The 15,281-nt window shown below is 50.8% G+C and overlaps 1 protein-coding gene across 6 annotated transcripts in view; it reads left to right on the top strand.

The window, feature by feature from the left end:
* Window positions 1-15,281, top strand: part of abcc12 (ATP-binding cassette, sub-family C (CFTR/MRP), member 12) — a 296,461-nt gene that overhangs the window by 177,481 nt on the left and 103,699 nt on the right. For all 6 annotated transcript variants that reach the window (XM_072518199.1, XM_072518200.1, XM_072518198.1 and 3 more), the window contains one exon: window positions 3,511-3,600. In XM_072518199.1, coding sequence (XP_072374300.1) covers window positions 3,511-3,600 — 90 coding nt within the window. The remainder of the gene's footprint in view (window positions 1-3,510; window positions 3,601-15,281) is intronic.

Raw genomic sequence — 15,281 nt, 5'->3', positions numbered from 1 at the left:
CAGCACTCAAACCAAAAGAACATTCCCCAAATGTAATAAACACAGTGAACACAGTAAACATCCCCCCACGACAAACCCTCAATTTGAGTCCAACGTTTCAGTCTGCATAAAGTTCCATGCCTCATTGGGCATTTCAAAATAGTGGTGCCGATCTTGGAACGTGACCCACAATCGCGCTGGCTGCAGCATCCCGAACTTCACCCCCTTCCGATGGAGCACCGCCTTAGCCCGATTGAAACCAGCTCCCTTCTTAGCCACCTCCGCACTCCAGTCCTGGTAAATTCGGATCTCCGTGTTCTCCCACCTGCTGCTCCGCTCTTTTTTGGCCCATCTCAGGACACGCTCTCTGTCCATAAAGCGGTGGAACCTCACCACTACAGTCCTTGGCAGCTCGTTGGCTTTGGGTCCCCTTGCCAGGACCCGATGAGCCCCATCTAGCTCCAGGGGCCTTGGGAAAGCTCACGCGCCCATCAGCGAATTGATCATCATGCTCATATATGCCCCGGCATCGGGCCCCTCCACTCCTTCAGGGTGACCCAGAATCCGAAGATTCTTCCTCCTCGACCTATTCTCCAGGTCCTCGAATTTTTCCGTCCACCTCTTGTGCAGCGCCTCGTGCGCCTCCACCTTCACCGCCAGGCCCAAGACCTCATCCTCGTTCTCCGAGGCTTTTTGCCGCACCTCCCGGATCGCCGCCCCTTGGGCCTTCTGGGTCTCCACAAGCTTCTCAATCGCCGCCTTCATTGGTGCCAGCATTTCTGTCTTCAGCTCCTCAAAGCAGCGTTTAAGAAACTCCTGCTGCTCCTGCGACCACTGCGCCCATGCTGCTTGGTCTCCACCCGTCGCCATCTTGCTTTTCCTCCCACGCACTTTTTGCTGCCCCAAGATCACTTTTTTCACCGCTCCACTCCTGGTCCAATCCATATAATGTCAGGGGGGCCTTGCTGTCACCTTCCCACACTGGAAGCCGTCGAACAATTGCCGTTGGGGCCCCTCTGGAGAGCCCAAAAGTCTGTTCCCGGCGGGAGCTGCCGAACGTGCGACCTACCTAGGCATAGCCGCAACCGGAAGTCGTCTGTGCGGAGTCTGCACGTGCTAACCGTGTCTGCGTGGTTTTCCTCCGGGTGCTCCAGTTTCCATCACACAAGTCCCGGAAGACGTGCTGTTAGGTCAATTGGACATTCTGAATTCTTCCTCAGTGTACCCAAACAGGCGCCGGAGTGTGGTGACTAAGGGATTTTTACAGTAACTTCATTGCGGTGTTAATGTAAGCCTACTTGTGACAATAACAAAGATTATTATTATTCCCTATTTCTTTGGCAAGTTCAGAAATGTTGTTGGTCCTTCTAAATCTCCTGCCCCTCATCATGGACTTGTGTCACCTTGTAACTGACCCTTCAACTAAGGGGAACAGCTGTTCCCTATCCACCCTGCTCATGCCCCTCATAATCTTGTACACCTTGATCAGGTCACCCCTCAGTCCTCTCTGCTCCAATGAAAACAACCCAAGCCTATCCAACCTCTCTTCTTAACTTAAATGTTCCATCCCAAGCAACATCCTGGTGAAATGCCTCTGCATCCCCTCCTATAATGTGGCAACCAGAATTGCACACAGTACTCCAGCTGTGGCCCCACCAAAGCTTTATACAACTCAAACATGACCTCCCTGCTCTTCACTAATGATTTCACAATGTTCAGTACCATTATGCAGATACAGATGTCTATGTTCAAATGCAGCAAGACCTGCACAAAATTTAAGCTGAGGCTGTTAAGTAAAATTCATGCCACACAACTGACCGGCCATGGCCATCTCCAACAAGGGAAAATCTAACCATCTCCCCACGACATTCAATGGCATTACCATCACTGAATCCCCCACTATTGATATCCCGTTGATTGATACGATTAACCATAATCTTAACTGGACCAGCCATAAAGTTTCTGCAGCTACAAGAGCAGATGAGAGGTTGGAATCTCTGAGGTGAGTAACTCATCTCACTCCCCAAAGCATGTCCGCTATCTTCAGGTACAAGTCAGGAGTGTGATGGAATACTCTCCATTTGTCTGGATGAGTGCAGCTCCAACAACTCAAGAAGCTCAGTACTATCTAGAACAAAGCAGCCCGCTTGATTAGCACCCCAACCACAACCTTATGCATTCACTCCCTCCATCACTAACGAACAGTATCAGCAGTGTGTACCATCTATCAGATACACTGCAACAACTTATCCAGCCGCCTTCAAAATTACCTTCCACACCTCCACCAATTAGAAGGACAAATGCAACAAATACCTGGGAACACCACCACCTGGAAGTTCCCGTCCAAGTCATGCATTTCAAAACCCCGGGACTCCCCTCCTAATAGGACTATACCTACATCATATGGGCTGCAGCAGTTCATGAAGGCGGCTCCCAACCACCTTTTCAAGGGCAAATAGAATGGGCACTAAATGCTGGCCTGACCAGCGATGCCAACATCTCAGGAAAAAATAAAAGATTAATCTGCGCTGTACCATCCACAACACCAATGTCCCTGTCCTGAGTTCCTGGGCGGGATTCTCTCAGCCCAGGCCGGGTCGGAGAATCGCCGGGACGGGCGCGAAGCCGCCCCGACAGCAGTCTGCCGATTCTCCGGAGAGCGGAGAATCGGCACCATTGGCGCCGGCGCGGTGCCGGTCGGGGGCCGCTCTACGGGGCCCCTCCGGTGGTTATCGGCCCGGGATGGGCCGAGTGGCCATACAAAAAAAACGACTCCCGCCGGCGCTGTTCACACGTGGTCTTACCCGGCGGGACCTCGGCGTTAATGGATTCGGGGGCGGTCTGGTGGGGGGGGGGGGTCCGACCCCGCGGGGAGGGGGGGGGGGTCTTCCGCTGTGGCCTGGCCCGCGATCGGGGCCTACCGATCAGCGGGTCGCCCTCTCGGGCTGAGGGCCTCTTTTGTTCCGCGCTGGGTCCTGTAGCCCTACGCCATGTTGCGTCGGGGCCGGCGCGGAGAAGGGAGCCACCGCGCATGCGCGGCAATCGCGCCAGGCCCACTGCACATACACGAACTGGCGCCGGCCCCACTGCGCATGCGCAGACCCGCAGCGTCCATCTGAGACCGGGATTGGCAGCTGGAGCGCCGTGGGTCATTCCAGTGCCGTGCTGGTCCCCTGTCAGGGTCAGAATCGCTGCTCCTGAGGCTATGTTGACGCCGTCGCGTTACGACGGTGACAACACTTAACCACAGGATCAGAGAATCCTGCCCGTAATGTCCAAAAGTGAAAATAGTGCAAGGGTGGGGTCTAACCCACGCCCCGTAAAACTGAAGCATCATTTTGGCATTCCAACCCTTTTACAATAAAGGCTTTTTGGTTACTCCTTGTGCCTGCTCACCGGCTTTTAGTGATTTATGTACATAGACACCAAAATCATTTAACTTCTCATCAGCTCCTCGTGTCCCATTATTCTGAATGTATTTACTCAATGCAGTTTCAAACGCAGTTTGACAAAACTGTTTTGTAATTTTAGCATTTGATATGACTGATGAGACAAATGATTCAACGGAAGGAAACACCAAGAATGCGAAAGCAATGCAGCTGGATGGAAATCATGAAAAAGGTAAAACTATATGAAAGTTTTTACATCGGCTTTGTGCTGTATTGAAATTTGCTGTGACAGGAATGTAAATTCTAACATTTAGCTGTCACACCACTAGGTGGTGTCGTATTATATTTTAACATCCAAATTGCTCAAAATGTATACTGGAACCAATTAGTTTTGTTGTGTAAAGGATTAACGTAAATAGACAGTGTAAATCATCAGCAATGTAAGATCACATGACAACAGAGTATGCTGAGAGATAGTTCTAATAAAAGTTAAAGTTTACCAACAGCCTTGCCTCCAGCAGTGTCTCTCAATCCTAACGAAGGACAATCTCAGCTAAGATCCACAATGATGATAACAGATGCTGTTGGTGGAGGTAATAGATTAAGCACCAAGTAACTGGTCCGGTGACTGAAAATGCAGCAAGCAAAATGACTGCAATGAAAGGATATTGTGGGAACAAATGCCAACAGAACTTAAATGGCAAAACTCTTAGGAATATATAAAGTCAAAGAGATCTGGTCCACAGATCTTTGAAGGTGGCAACACAAGTGGACAAGATAGTCAAGAAAACATATGGAATGCTTGCCTTCATTGGACGGGGCATTGAGTATAAAAACTGGCAAGTCATGCTACAGTTGTATAGAACCTTGGTAAGGCCGCACTTGGAATATTGCACACAATTCTAGTCGCCACACCGCCAGAAAGATGTGGAGGCTTTGGAGAGGGTGCAAAGAAGGTTTACCAGGATGTTGCCTGGTCTGGAGGGTGTTAGCTATGTGGAGGGACTGAATAGACTCGGACTATTTTCATTACAAAGACAGAGGTTGAGGGGTGACCTGATAGAGATTTACAAGATTATGAGGGCCATGGATGGAGTGGATGGGCAGGCATTCTTTCCCAGGGTGGAGGGGTCAGTCACCAACAGGCATAGGTTTGAGGTCCGTGGGGCAAAGTTTAGAGGAGATTTGTGAGACAGGTTTTTTACCAGAGGGTGATGAGTTCCTGGAACGCATTGCTAGAGGAGGTTGTGGAGAGGATACATTAATGGCATTCAAAAGGCATCTTGACAAACACAAGGATAGGATGGTTATAGAGGGATATGGCACAACAAAGTGCTGAGGGTTTTGGCAAAGGTTGGTATCATGACCGGTACAGGCCTGGAGGGGTGATGGGCCTGTTCCTGTGCTCTATTGTTGTTTGTTCTTTGGAAGGCTAAAGTGAAAGAAAGCCTGGAGAAAACCCTACCCTTGCCAGAGTGCCTCAACCATGTGGCAGCTCCGGATCAAGTAGCAGAACTGCAGCGGTACAGAACTGCTTCAGAACTAGCAGAGAAGCCTAGTAAGGAACAGGTCGGTACCCTTATCTTATTGGGTGGCGGCCGGTTTAGCTCATTTGGCTGGGCAGCTGGTTCATGATGCAGACCGAGGCCAGCAGTCTGAGTTCAATTCTCATATCAGCTGAGGATATTCATGAAGGCCATACCTTCTCAACCTTGCCCTAGCCTGAGGTGTGGTGATCGTCAGGTTAAATCACCATCAGTCAGCTTCCCCCTCAAAGTGGAAAGCAGCCTATGGTCATCTGGGACTATGGGGACTTTACGTTAACTTTATCCATATCTATGCCATAGGCAATAATGCAGATGAAGCACTAGTCAGACAAGACATAAATAAACAAACGACAACATACAAAGATGCTATAAAAGCTTTTGATGTATATTTCAGTCTTAGAAGGAACACAATTATTGAAAAGGTGACATTCAAGAGATGTTTCGAAAGACTAGGAGAGAAATAGATTCCTTCATTAACAATTGGCATCAACTAATGGAGAATTATAAATATGGAGCCCTGAAAGACAACTTAATTTGGGATTGCATTGTTATAAAAGACTTTGAGGAAAGTTTATCAGATTTTCTACAGTCAAGGGAGGATTTAATGCCATCAAAGACTATGGACGGGATTTTCTGTTTGCCGACGCCAAAATCGGGATCGGGATTGGGCGGAGATAAAGTTTCGACACCAAAATTGTGGCGGGTTATTTTTCTGTCACTTCGACAGCGGCGTCAATGCATACCGGAATGCACGTACAGCAAATACCGTTTGCACATCATTAGCAGGCCCAACCCGGTATTCTTCGTGGCCTCTGCGATTCTCCTCCTCCGATCGGCGCGGTTGACTTGTGCTTTCAAAAATAGTGACACTGACGTGGTGGCTGTTGAAGGAGAGAGAGAAGGTATGACGCAGAGTGGAGCGACTGTGGGCTGCTGGGCCGGACACTGGCTGGGCGGGCTAGGGTGGGGGGTGGGCACTGCCAGGGCCGGGGGAGGGGGGGATGGGTGGAACCTGTGGCCAGGGTGACCCCCCCCCATGGAGACTGGGGTGGTGCCCAGGCACAGACCGCCATTACCGCAGCCATCTTTTGCTGCGCACCCATCGACGGCCCACCTTGGCCCTTGGTTCTGCAGAGTGACACCGGCCGGATGGGCGCCCCAACCTCGCACCTCACCCTCCGCCACCCACCCACCCCCCATCAGAAATGGGTGACCACCAGGAGGGGCAGGCAGTCAGTGCAGGAATCCCCTGCGGTTGTCCCCTTCTCGAACACGTATACCCCTTTGGATACTGTCAGGGGGGATAGCCTATCAGGGGAAAACAGCAGCAGCCAGAGCAGTGGCACCACGGCTGGCTCTGATGTTCAGCAGTGAGGGTCAAAGCGCAGAAGTGCAATAGTCATAGGGGACTCTATAGTCAGGGGCACAGATAGGCGCTTCTGTGGACGTGAAAGAGACTCCAGGATTGTATGTTGCCTCCCTGGTGCCAGGGTACAGGATGCCTCAGAACGGGTAGCGGGCATCCTGAAGGGGGAGGGCAAACAGGCAGAGGTCGTTGTACATATTGGTACTAACGACATAGGCAGGAAGGGGCATGAGGTCCAGCAGCGGTGATTCAGGGAGCTAAGGAGAAAGTTAAAAGACAGGACCTCTAGGGTTGTAATCTCGGGATTACTCCCTGTGCCACGTGCCAGTGAGGCTAGAAATAGGAAGATAGAGCAGCTAAACACGTGGCTAAACAGCTGGTGTAGGAGGGAGGGTTTCCGTTATCTGGACCACTGGGAACTTTTCCGGGGCAGGTGTGACCTGTATAAAAAGGACGGGTTGCATCTAAACTGGAGAGGCATAAATATCCTGGCTGCAAGGTTTGCTAGTGTCACACGGGAGGGTTTAAACTAGTATGGCAGGGGGGTGGGTACCAGATCAATAGGTCAGAAGGTGAAAACATTGAGGGAGAACTAGAGAATAGGGCCAGTATGGCTCTGAGGAAGAGCAGACAGGAAGATGTTGCTGAAAACAGCGGGTCTGGTGGCCTGAAGTGCATATGTTTTAATGCAAGACGTATTACGGGTAAGGCAGATGAACTTAGAGCTTGGATTAGTACTTGGAACTATGATGTTGTTGCCATTACAGAGACCTGGTTGAGGGAAGGGCAGGATTGGCAGCTAAACGTTCCAGGATTTAGATGTTTCAGGCAGGATAGAGGGGGATGTAAAAGGGGTGGTGGAGTTGCGCTACTGGTTAGGGAGAATATCACAGCTGTACTACGGGAGGACACCTCAGAGGGCAGTGAGGCTATATGGGTAGAGATCAGGAATAAGAAGGGTGCAGTCACAATGTTGGGGGTTTACTACAGGCCTCCCAACAGCCAGCGGGAGATAGAGGAGCAGATAGGTAGACAGATTTTGGAAACGAGTAAAAACAACAGGGTTATTGTGATGGGAGACTTCAACTTCCCCAATATTCACTGGGACTCATTTAGTGCTAGGGGCTTGGACGGGGCAGAGTTTGTAAGGAGCATCCAGGAGGACTTCTTAAAACAATATGTAGATAGTCCAACTAGGGAAGGGGCTGTACTGGACCTGGTATTGGGGAATGAGCCCGGCCAGGTGGTAGAAGTTTCAGTAGGGGAGCATTTCGGGAACAGTGACCACAATTCAGTAAGTTTTAAAGTGCTGGTGGACAAGGATAAGAGTGGTCCTAGGATGAATGTGCTAAATTGTGGGAAGGCTAATTCTAACAATATTAGGCGGGAACTGAAGAACCTAGATTGGGGGCGGATGTTTGAGGTTAAATCAACATCTGACATGTGGGAGGCTTTCAAATGTCAGTTGAAAGGAATTCAGGACCGGCATGTTCATGTGCGCAAGAAGGATAAATACGGCAAATTTCGGGAACCTTGGATAACGAGAGATATTGTAGGCCTCGTCAAAAAGGAAAAGGAGGCATTTGTCAGGGCTAAAAGGCTGGGAACAGACGAAGCCTGTGCGGAATATAAGGAAAGTATGAAGGAACCTAAGCAAGGAGTCGGGAGGAATAAAAGGGGTTACGAAAAGTCATTGGCAAATAGGGTTAAGGAAAATCCCAAGGCTTTCTACACGTACATAAAAAGCAAGAGGGTAGCCAGGGAAAGGGTTGGTCCACTGAAGGATAGGGAAGGGAATCTATGTGTGAAGCCAGCGGAAATGGGCGAGGTACTAAATCAATACTTTGCATCAGTATTCACCAAAGAGAAGGAATTGGTGGATGTTGAGTCTGGAGAAGGGTGTGTAGATAGCCTGGGTCACATTGAGATCCAAAAAGACGAGGTGTTGGGCGTCTTGAAAAATATTAAGGTAGATAAGTCCCCAGGGCCTGATGGGATCTACCCTAAAATACGAAGGCGGCTAGAGAGGAAATTGTTGAGGCCCTGACAGAAATCTTTGGATCCTTCAGGTGATGTCCCGGAGGACTGGAGAATAGCCAATGTTGTTCCTTAGTTTAAGAAGGGTAGCAAGGATAATCCGGGGAACTACAGGCCAGTGAGCCTTATGTCAATGGTAGGGAAATTACTGGAGAGAATTCTTCGAGACAGGATCTACTCCCATTTGGAAGCAAATGGACGTATTAGCGAGAGGCAGCATGGTTTTGTGAAGGGGAGGTTGTGTCTCACTAACTTGATAGAGTTTTTCGGAGAGGTCACAAAGATGATTGATGCAGGTAGGGCAGTGGATGTTGTCTATATGGACTTCAGTAAGGCCTTTGACAAGGTCCCTCATGGTAGACTGGTACAAAAGGTGAAGTCACACGGGATCAGGGGTGAGCTGGCAAGATGGATACAGAACTGGCTAGGTCACAGAAGGCAGAGAGTAGCAATGGAAGGGTGCTTTTCTAATTGGAGGGCTGTGACTAGTGGTGTTCCGCAGGGATCAGTGCTGGGACCTTTGCTGTTCGTAGTATATATAAATTATTTGGAGGAAAATGTAACTGGTCTGATTAGTAAGTTTGCAGACGACACAAAGGTTGGTGGAATTGTGGATAGCGATGAGGACTGTCAGAGGATACAGCAGGATTTAGATCGTTTGGAGACTTGGGCGGAGAGATGGCAGATGGAGTTTAATCTGGACAAATGTGAGGTAATGCATTTTGGAAGGTCTAATGCAGGTAGGGAATATACAGTGAATGGTAGAACCCTCAAGACTATTGAAAGTCAGAGAGATCTAGGTGTACAGGACCACAGGTCACTGAAAGGGGCAACACAGGTGGAGAAGGTAGTCAAGAAGGCATACGGCCTGCTTGGGGCATTGAGTAGAAGAATTGGCAAGTCATGTTGCAGCTGTATAGTTAGGCCACACTTGGAGTATAGTGTTCAATTCTGGTCGCCACACTACCAGAAGGATGTGGAGGCTTTAGATAGGGTGCAGAAGAGATTTACCAGGATGTTGCCTGGTATGGAGGGCATTAGCTATGAGGAGCGGTTGAATAAACTCGGTTTGTTCTCACTGGAATGACGGAGGTTGAGGGGCTACGTGATAGAGGTCTACAAAACTATGAGGGGTATAGACAGAGTGGATATTCAAGGGGCTTTTTCCCAGGGTAGAGCAGTCAATTATTAGGGGGCATAGGTTTAAGGTGCGAGGGGCAAGGTTTAGAGGAGATGTACGAGGCAAGTTTTTTTACACAGAGGGTAGTGGGTGCCTGGAACTCGTTGCCGGAGGAGGTGGTGGAAGCAGGGACGCTAGTGACATTTAAGGGGCATCTTGACAAATACATGAATTGGATGAGAATAGGGGGATACGGACCCAGGAAGTGTAGAAGATTTTAATTTAGACGGGCAGCATGGCCGGCATAGGCTTGGAGGGTCGAAGGGCCTGTTCCTGTGCTGTACTTTTTTTGTTCTTTGTTCTATCACCCGGTCACCACCCACAGGCAGACAACCCAGGGCAACACCAACAGTAGCCGTGTGCAAACTCCTGGCGAGGGCAGTGCCAGCATCAGGGGCGGGCGCCAGAGCCAGGGGCCCCCAAGGTGTCGGCCACCGATGGGGCCAAGGGTGCAGGGATGGGGATGTGGGAGAAGGACAATGGGAGGCAAAGCCCACGGTGCCAACTGGAGCCACCATGTACCCTGGTGCACCTGGTTGGACACGGGGGTTTGCACCATGCCAACATGTCGGCCTTTCACCCGCTGCAGACAATGGATATTGGAATTCCACCAGCAATGGTGGTCTTCACCAAGTCGCCGCAGCCCTCGGGGCTGCCCTGTGCTGTATGAGCGGGCGCTGCTCGAGGAAGAGGAGGAAGCTGCAGCAGTGGAGTGTGGAGCAGTGGAGCACGCAGCAGCAAAGCGTGCGGTAGAGGGACAGGTGGCAGCCGCCCAGGAAGGAGAGGGAGCAGTCCAACAGGCCAAGGAAGAGGATGTGCCAAGGAGGTGCCGCATGAGGCCTTGTGTGTACCAGCACCGCCTGTCATTTGAGGACCTGCCAGACCGTCAAAGACTCCGGACGAGCAGGTAGCCAGTACGACATATCTGCCAGATGATGGCACACCTGGCACCGCGGGGGTGTGGGGCAGGTAACTGGCTCCTGGTGGCCGCCAAGATGATGGTCTTTACACCACGGGGTCCTTCCAGGCGCCAAGTGGGGATCTGTCCAGATCTCACAGACCTCTGTGCACAGGTACATCCACGCTGTCACGGAGGCTCTATATGCCCAGGCGGCTCACTTCAATGTGGACCGAGCACACCAGGATGACCGGGCAGCAGGGTTTGCCACCATCGCCAGGATGCCCCGGGTCCAGGGGGTGATCAATGGGATGCATGTCTCCCTACAAGCACTTGCAGATGACAGGCCGCTCTACACAAACCGAAAGGGGTTCCACTCGAAGAATGGAACATATCAGCTGCGCATCATGCACATCTGTGCCCGATACCCGGGCAGTGTGCACTACCCCTTCATTTTGGCATACTCGATGATTCCTGACATGTTTGAGATGACCCCTCTGGCTGGGGGCTTGGCTCCTGGGTGACAGGGGTTATCCGCTGCAGTCGTGGCTGATGCCGCCTTTCCGGAGGACACAGACCGACGCGGAGACTCACTACAACGATGCCCGTACAGCGACCAGGTCCGGGTCGAGCAGTGCTTCAGATTCCTGAAGATGCTGTTCAGGTGTCTGGACTGCTCTGGAGAGGCGCTCCAGTGTGATGCTAAGAGGGTCGCCCGCATCTTCGCGGCCTGCTGAGTCCTCTACAACATCACGCAGCAGATGGGTGATGTGCTGGAGGAGGAGGAATGCCAGGCCTATTGCACTACAGGGTAGAGGCTCTGGGTTGCTAGTAACAGCGGGTCTGGTCCATGGGATTGAGGATAATGACAACCCGCTCTGCGATGAACTCTGGTGCTATCCGTGCGGTGTTGGCCTGAGCGGCACGCATTGTCGGCACCACCTTCTGCTGGTACACGCGGCTGGACTTATCCAACTGCACCTGCAGGTACTGGATGCCGACAACACCTCAGTAGCCCCTGGCTCTGCGACTGCATCTCCACAATAGAAGCTCAAGACCCATTTGGATGGCAACTAATTCCTTGCGTTGACCTGTCCCCTGACAATCCGCCCCTTCGGGTGTTCCTACCACCATCTACTGTCCCGATCAGTTGTGTGACGAGCACCAGATAGTGTCCCAGGAGCCTCTTAACTAACATGCCCAACCGTGGTGACTGTCTCTGGGATGGTGGAGGGTGTTGGAGACAGCTGTGAAGGAAAATGACTCACCCTCCGACTCGAGCTCCGGGGTCTCCTGAGTCTCGGGCAGAGGGTTGATGTCCGAGCTGCATTCAGCGTGGGTGCTCTGCTCACAGGGGAGCTCCGGCTGTGGCACTGGTTGGGGACGGGGGACGCCAGATGGACCCGCTGCATTTCCAGACATGAAACAGAAAATGTCTGTGTTAGACAGTTCGACTCCTGCAGCCCAGGGGGTGCATGGCTGGTTGCCTCAGTGACCAGGGCACCCGGCCATGGCGGTCGGTATGGGTGCCAGCATGTGGGGCAGGATGGGGGTTCAGCCGCCCTCCGTGTTGGGGGGGGGGTGTAGGTTACGGGTGTGTGGGACGCAGGTTAGTGCCAGGGGCTCAGTGCTGCCTGCTCACCCAGGTCGCACTGAGGAGGTTGTGCAGTTTCTTCCGGCACTGCTGACCAGTCCGGTCCATGTTGCCCACTGCCTCTGCCACCTCCACCCAGGCGCGACGAACAGCGGCAGCTGGCAGCCTCCTTCCTGGGTTGGGGTACAGAGTCAGCCTCCTCTCCTCCATGGCCTCCAGGAGGGGTTCCAGCTTGGCGTCGGTGAAATGGTGCCGTTCTCCTTGCTGCCATCTTGTTGGCTGGTATGGTATGTGTGGGAAGTGAAGTGTTTAAATGCAGCTGCAGCTTGTTAGCCTCCTGAGTGTCGATCGTGAAACCGGCGAATGCGGAACCTTTTTTCATTGGAATTGATTGTGTTCCACGTGGCACCGGTGCTAGCCCCTTAACAGTAGTGGAATCGGTCAGGTGTGGCACCAGTTTTGCTATCATGCAAGTCCACGAATTCTGCGTTGGCGTCAACATTTACTCTCAGGAACGGAGAATCCCGCCGCATGTAGTTGATAAGACAGGTGGAAATGAGAAAGCAAAATTGTGTATTTCTTTGAGGTGACAGAGAGATTTTGTGGAGAAAACTGACTGGCACAGTGCAGTTTGTAGGACAGCGAGGTGCAGCGCACTGTGGAACTGTAAACAGCCTGAAAAGATACACATAGGCAAAATCATACACAAAAACTGTCTCATGAGGCCCTGGCTGAAATTGATACTGGCCATTTGTAAGAGCACTCCGTCAATGCATAAACATGTTATCGCTATATGAACTTTGGAAATTACCCACTCCAAAGGACAGGACCATGCTATGAATATGCAACAAACTTCCAGACACAGCTGATCAACTTTGCAGCAGGACAAAGAATAAACAAAAGGTTTCAGATTCCAGCTACCGCTGTAATTTGCTTTTATTTTAGACAAAAGAAGCATCAGACTCAATAATGAGCTGATGGTTGGTCAGACGAGGGTGTTTCAGAGGACAATGGGTCTTGATTGAATCACCATGGATAAACAGGAGCATCCAGGGCTGTACGGAGGAAGAGTATGGCCTTACGACCAAAATGTCGGCGGCACCCCCGCACCGATGCTCCGCCCGGTCGAGGGCTAGCAGCCGCGCCACGTAAAGCCTCTGGCTTTACTTGCGGATACGGACGCAGAATGGATTGCGGTGGCCGCGCAGTACATGGCGCCGGCCATGCGCGGACCTGGCCTGCCAGATAGTGCCCCCCTCGTCATCCCCCGCCAGTCCCCTCGGCCCTCGCTGATGCAGATCGGCTCCCTCGACTGTGGCAGCGCTGGACACAGTCTGCAGCCGCCATGCCAGGTTCACGAAAGTTCAGAGGACACGCGACCGACGCCGTTGGAGCCGGCCCATCGGGGAGGAGCATCGGGGGAGGGCCTCAGGTGACGTCCTGAGGCTGTCCCAACAGCTTGCAGCGTACTCAAGTATGCCGTTTCTGAGGAGGTGAAGCATCTGAAAACGGAGCCACCACTGATTCTGGCGTAAAAATGGATTCTCCGGCCGATCACCAAACTCGATTTCGGCGTCGGCAATTGGAGAACCTGCCCCCTGTCGTTCCCATTAACAGGTTAGGGTCTGGATGGGACAGCGGTCAGTTGAGAGCGTATACCGGCGACTCAATGCTAGCAGACCAGTAGAAAGAAAGGAAAATCAGAACTTCAGCGATAACCTGGGATTCCCCCAGACACAACCATCGCAAGAAGACGGGACCCTGGGTTTTGAAGCCCAGAGAAGACAACTAGATTGAGTGATCAGAGCCTGGCCAGCCTCCTTCACTTAGTCTGCGTAAAACCTGAAGCTCAGCTGTGAGTCTGAGTAATACTTTGTTGAGTGAGAGAATTGTGAATAAAATTGCATTAAACCATGTACCTGTTTTGTCCTTTGTTCATTTCGCAAATAAGGGCACTTGAGTAAAACGTTTGAGTAAGTAAACTGGTCGAAAGTATCAGAGGTTTACAGGTACAACAGCACCGACTCAGCGAAAACAGGGAAAGAGCAAAAAAGGCTAAACTCAGCGTTCTCACTGTGGTGGGAACAACTGCAGTGGAGCAAAGAACGTCTCACCAAAAATGTGTGGCATTCTTGTAAGAGTGGAAGTCACTTTAAAGTTCCATGCTGCAGCAAAAAGCTCCTAACTCATAAATATAAGGAGGAACTAATTGAAACATGCAGCATTCAATAAATTTAAGACACTGTCATTATCGAGACGTAACATAATAGATCTATATATATATGCAACTGAAATATTTTACAAAGTCATTTTTTACTGTGCTGTTAAAAATGGAGAATTGCTGAAATAACAAATGGTCCAGCCAGTCACCTGCAGCAGTTTCAAGGTAACATTGGCCATGGCGAAGGGTCCAGATAACTCCGGTCAAAGGAAAATCTTTGCAAATTATAATCTCCCATAATGGTGCTAATGGCCAAAGCAGCGCAAACACCATGGGCACAGTAAGAAGTCCTACAACACCAGGTTAAAGTCCAACAGGTTTATTTGGAATCACAAGCTTTCAGAGAGTAGCTCCTTCATCACTCAACTGACGAAGGAGCTGTGCTCCGAAAGCTAGTAATTCCAAATAAACCTGTTGGGCTTTAACCTGGTGTTGCAAGACTTCTTACTGTGCCCACCCAAGTCCAATGCTGGTATCTCCACATCATGGCTAACACCATGGGTTCAACAAAGAGAGTGACAGTTCGTTAACCTGACACCAGTGTCTCCAAAAACAAAAGGAATCCCAACACCAATTGAACACCTAGATTCCAAACAATGCATCCTGTGTCCAACTGTTGCTAACTTTCTCCTTGGTTCAATTGCTCTGTTTTATTACCTTTGCTCTCAAGTCGCCAGGTATCTTTATGATACCGCCACGAGGTTCAAGTCCGAGTAATGATCAATAACCCAATACACCGATTAGTAAGATTCAAATCAAAGCACATTTATTATACACAGTAATCGCTACTCATGCACAAATTCTATGTCTAAGCTACTTCTACAACTAACAGGCATATACTTAACTTCGGACTGGCCCACCAGGTCAGGGGAACAAATGGCCTTTCGTTCGGGTTCTGAGTCTGCGGATTCGACGTTGGTACGGATTGGTAGCTAGGAGCACCTATCTTGTAGCGAGCGATGAATTAAGACTTACTTCGTTCGGCGGTCACTGCACCGGTCACGGTCAATGTTGGTTCGTGTTGCTGGGTGACCCGGGCAGGACGAAGAGGTGAAGAGAGCAATTTGAAC

The sequence above is a fragment of the Scyliorhinus torazame genome, chromosome 10, assembly GCF_047496885.1.
Source record: "Scyliorhinus torazame isolate Kashiwa2021f chromosome 10, sScyTor2.1, whole genome shotgun sequence".
NCBI lineage: Eukaryota > Metazoa > Chordata > Chondrichthyes > Carcharhiniformes > Scyliorhinidae > Scyliorhinus > Scyliorhinus torazame.
This window is presented reverse-complemented; position numbering and strand designations above follow the sequence as displayed.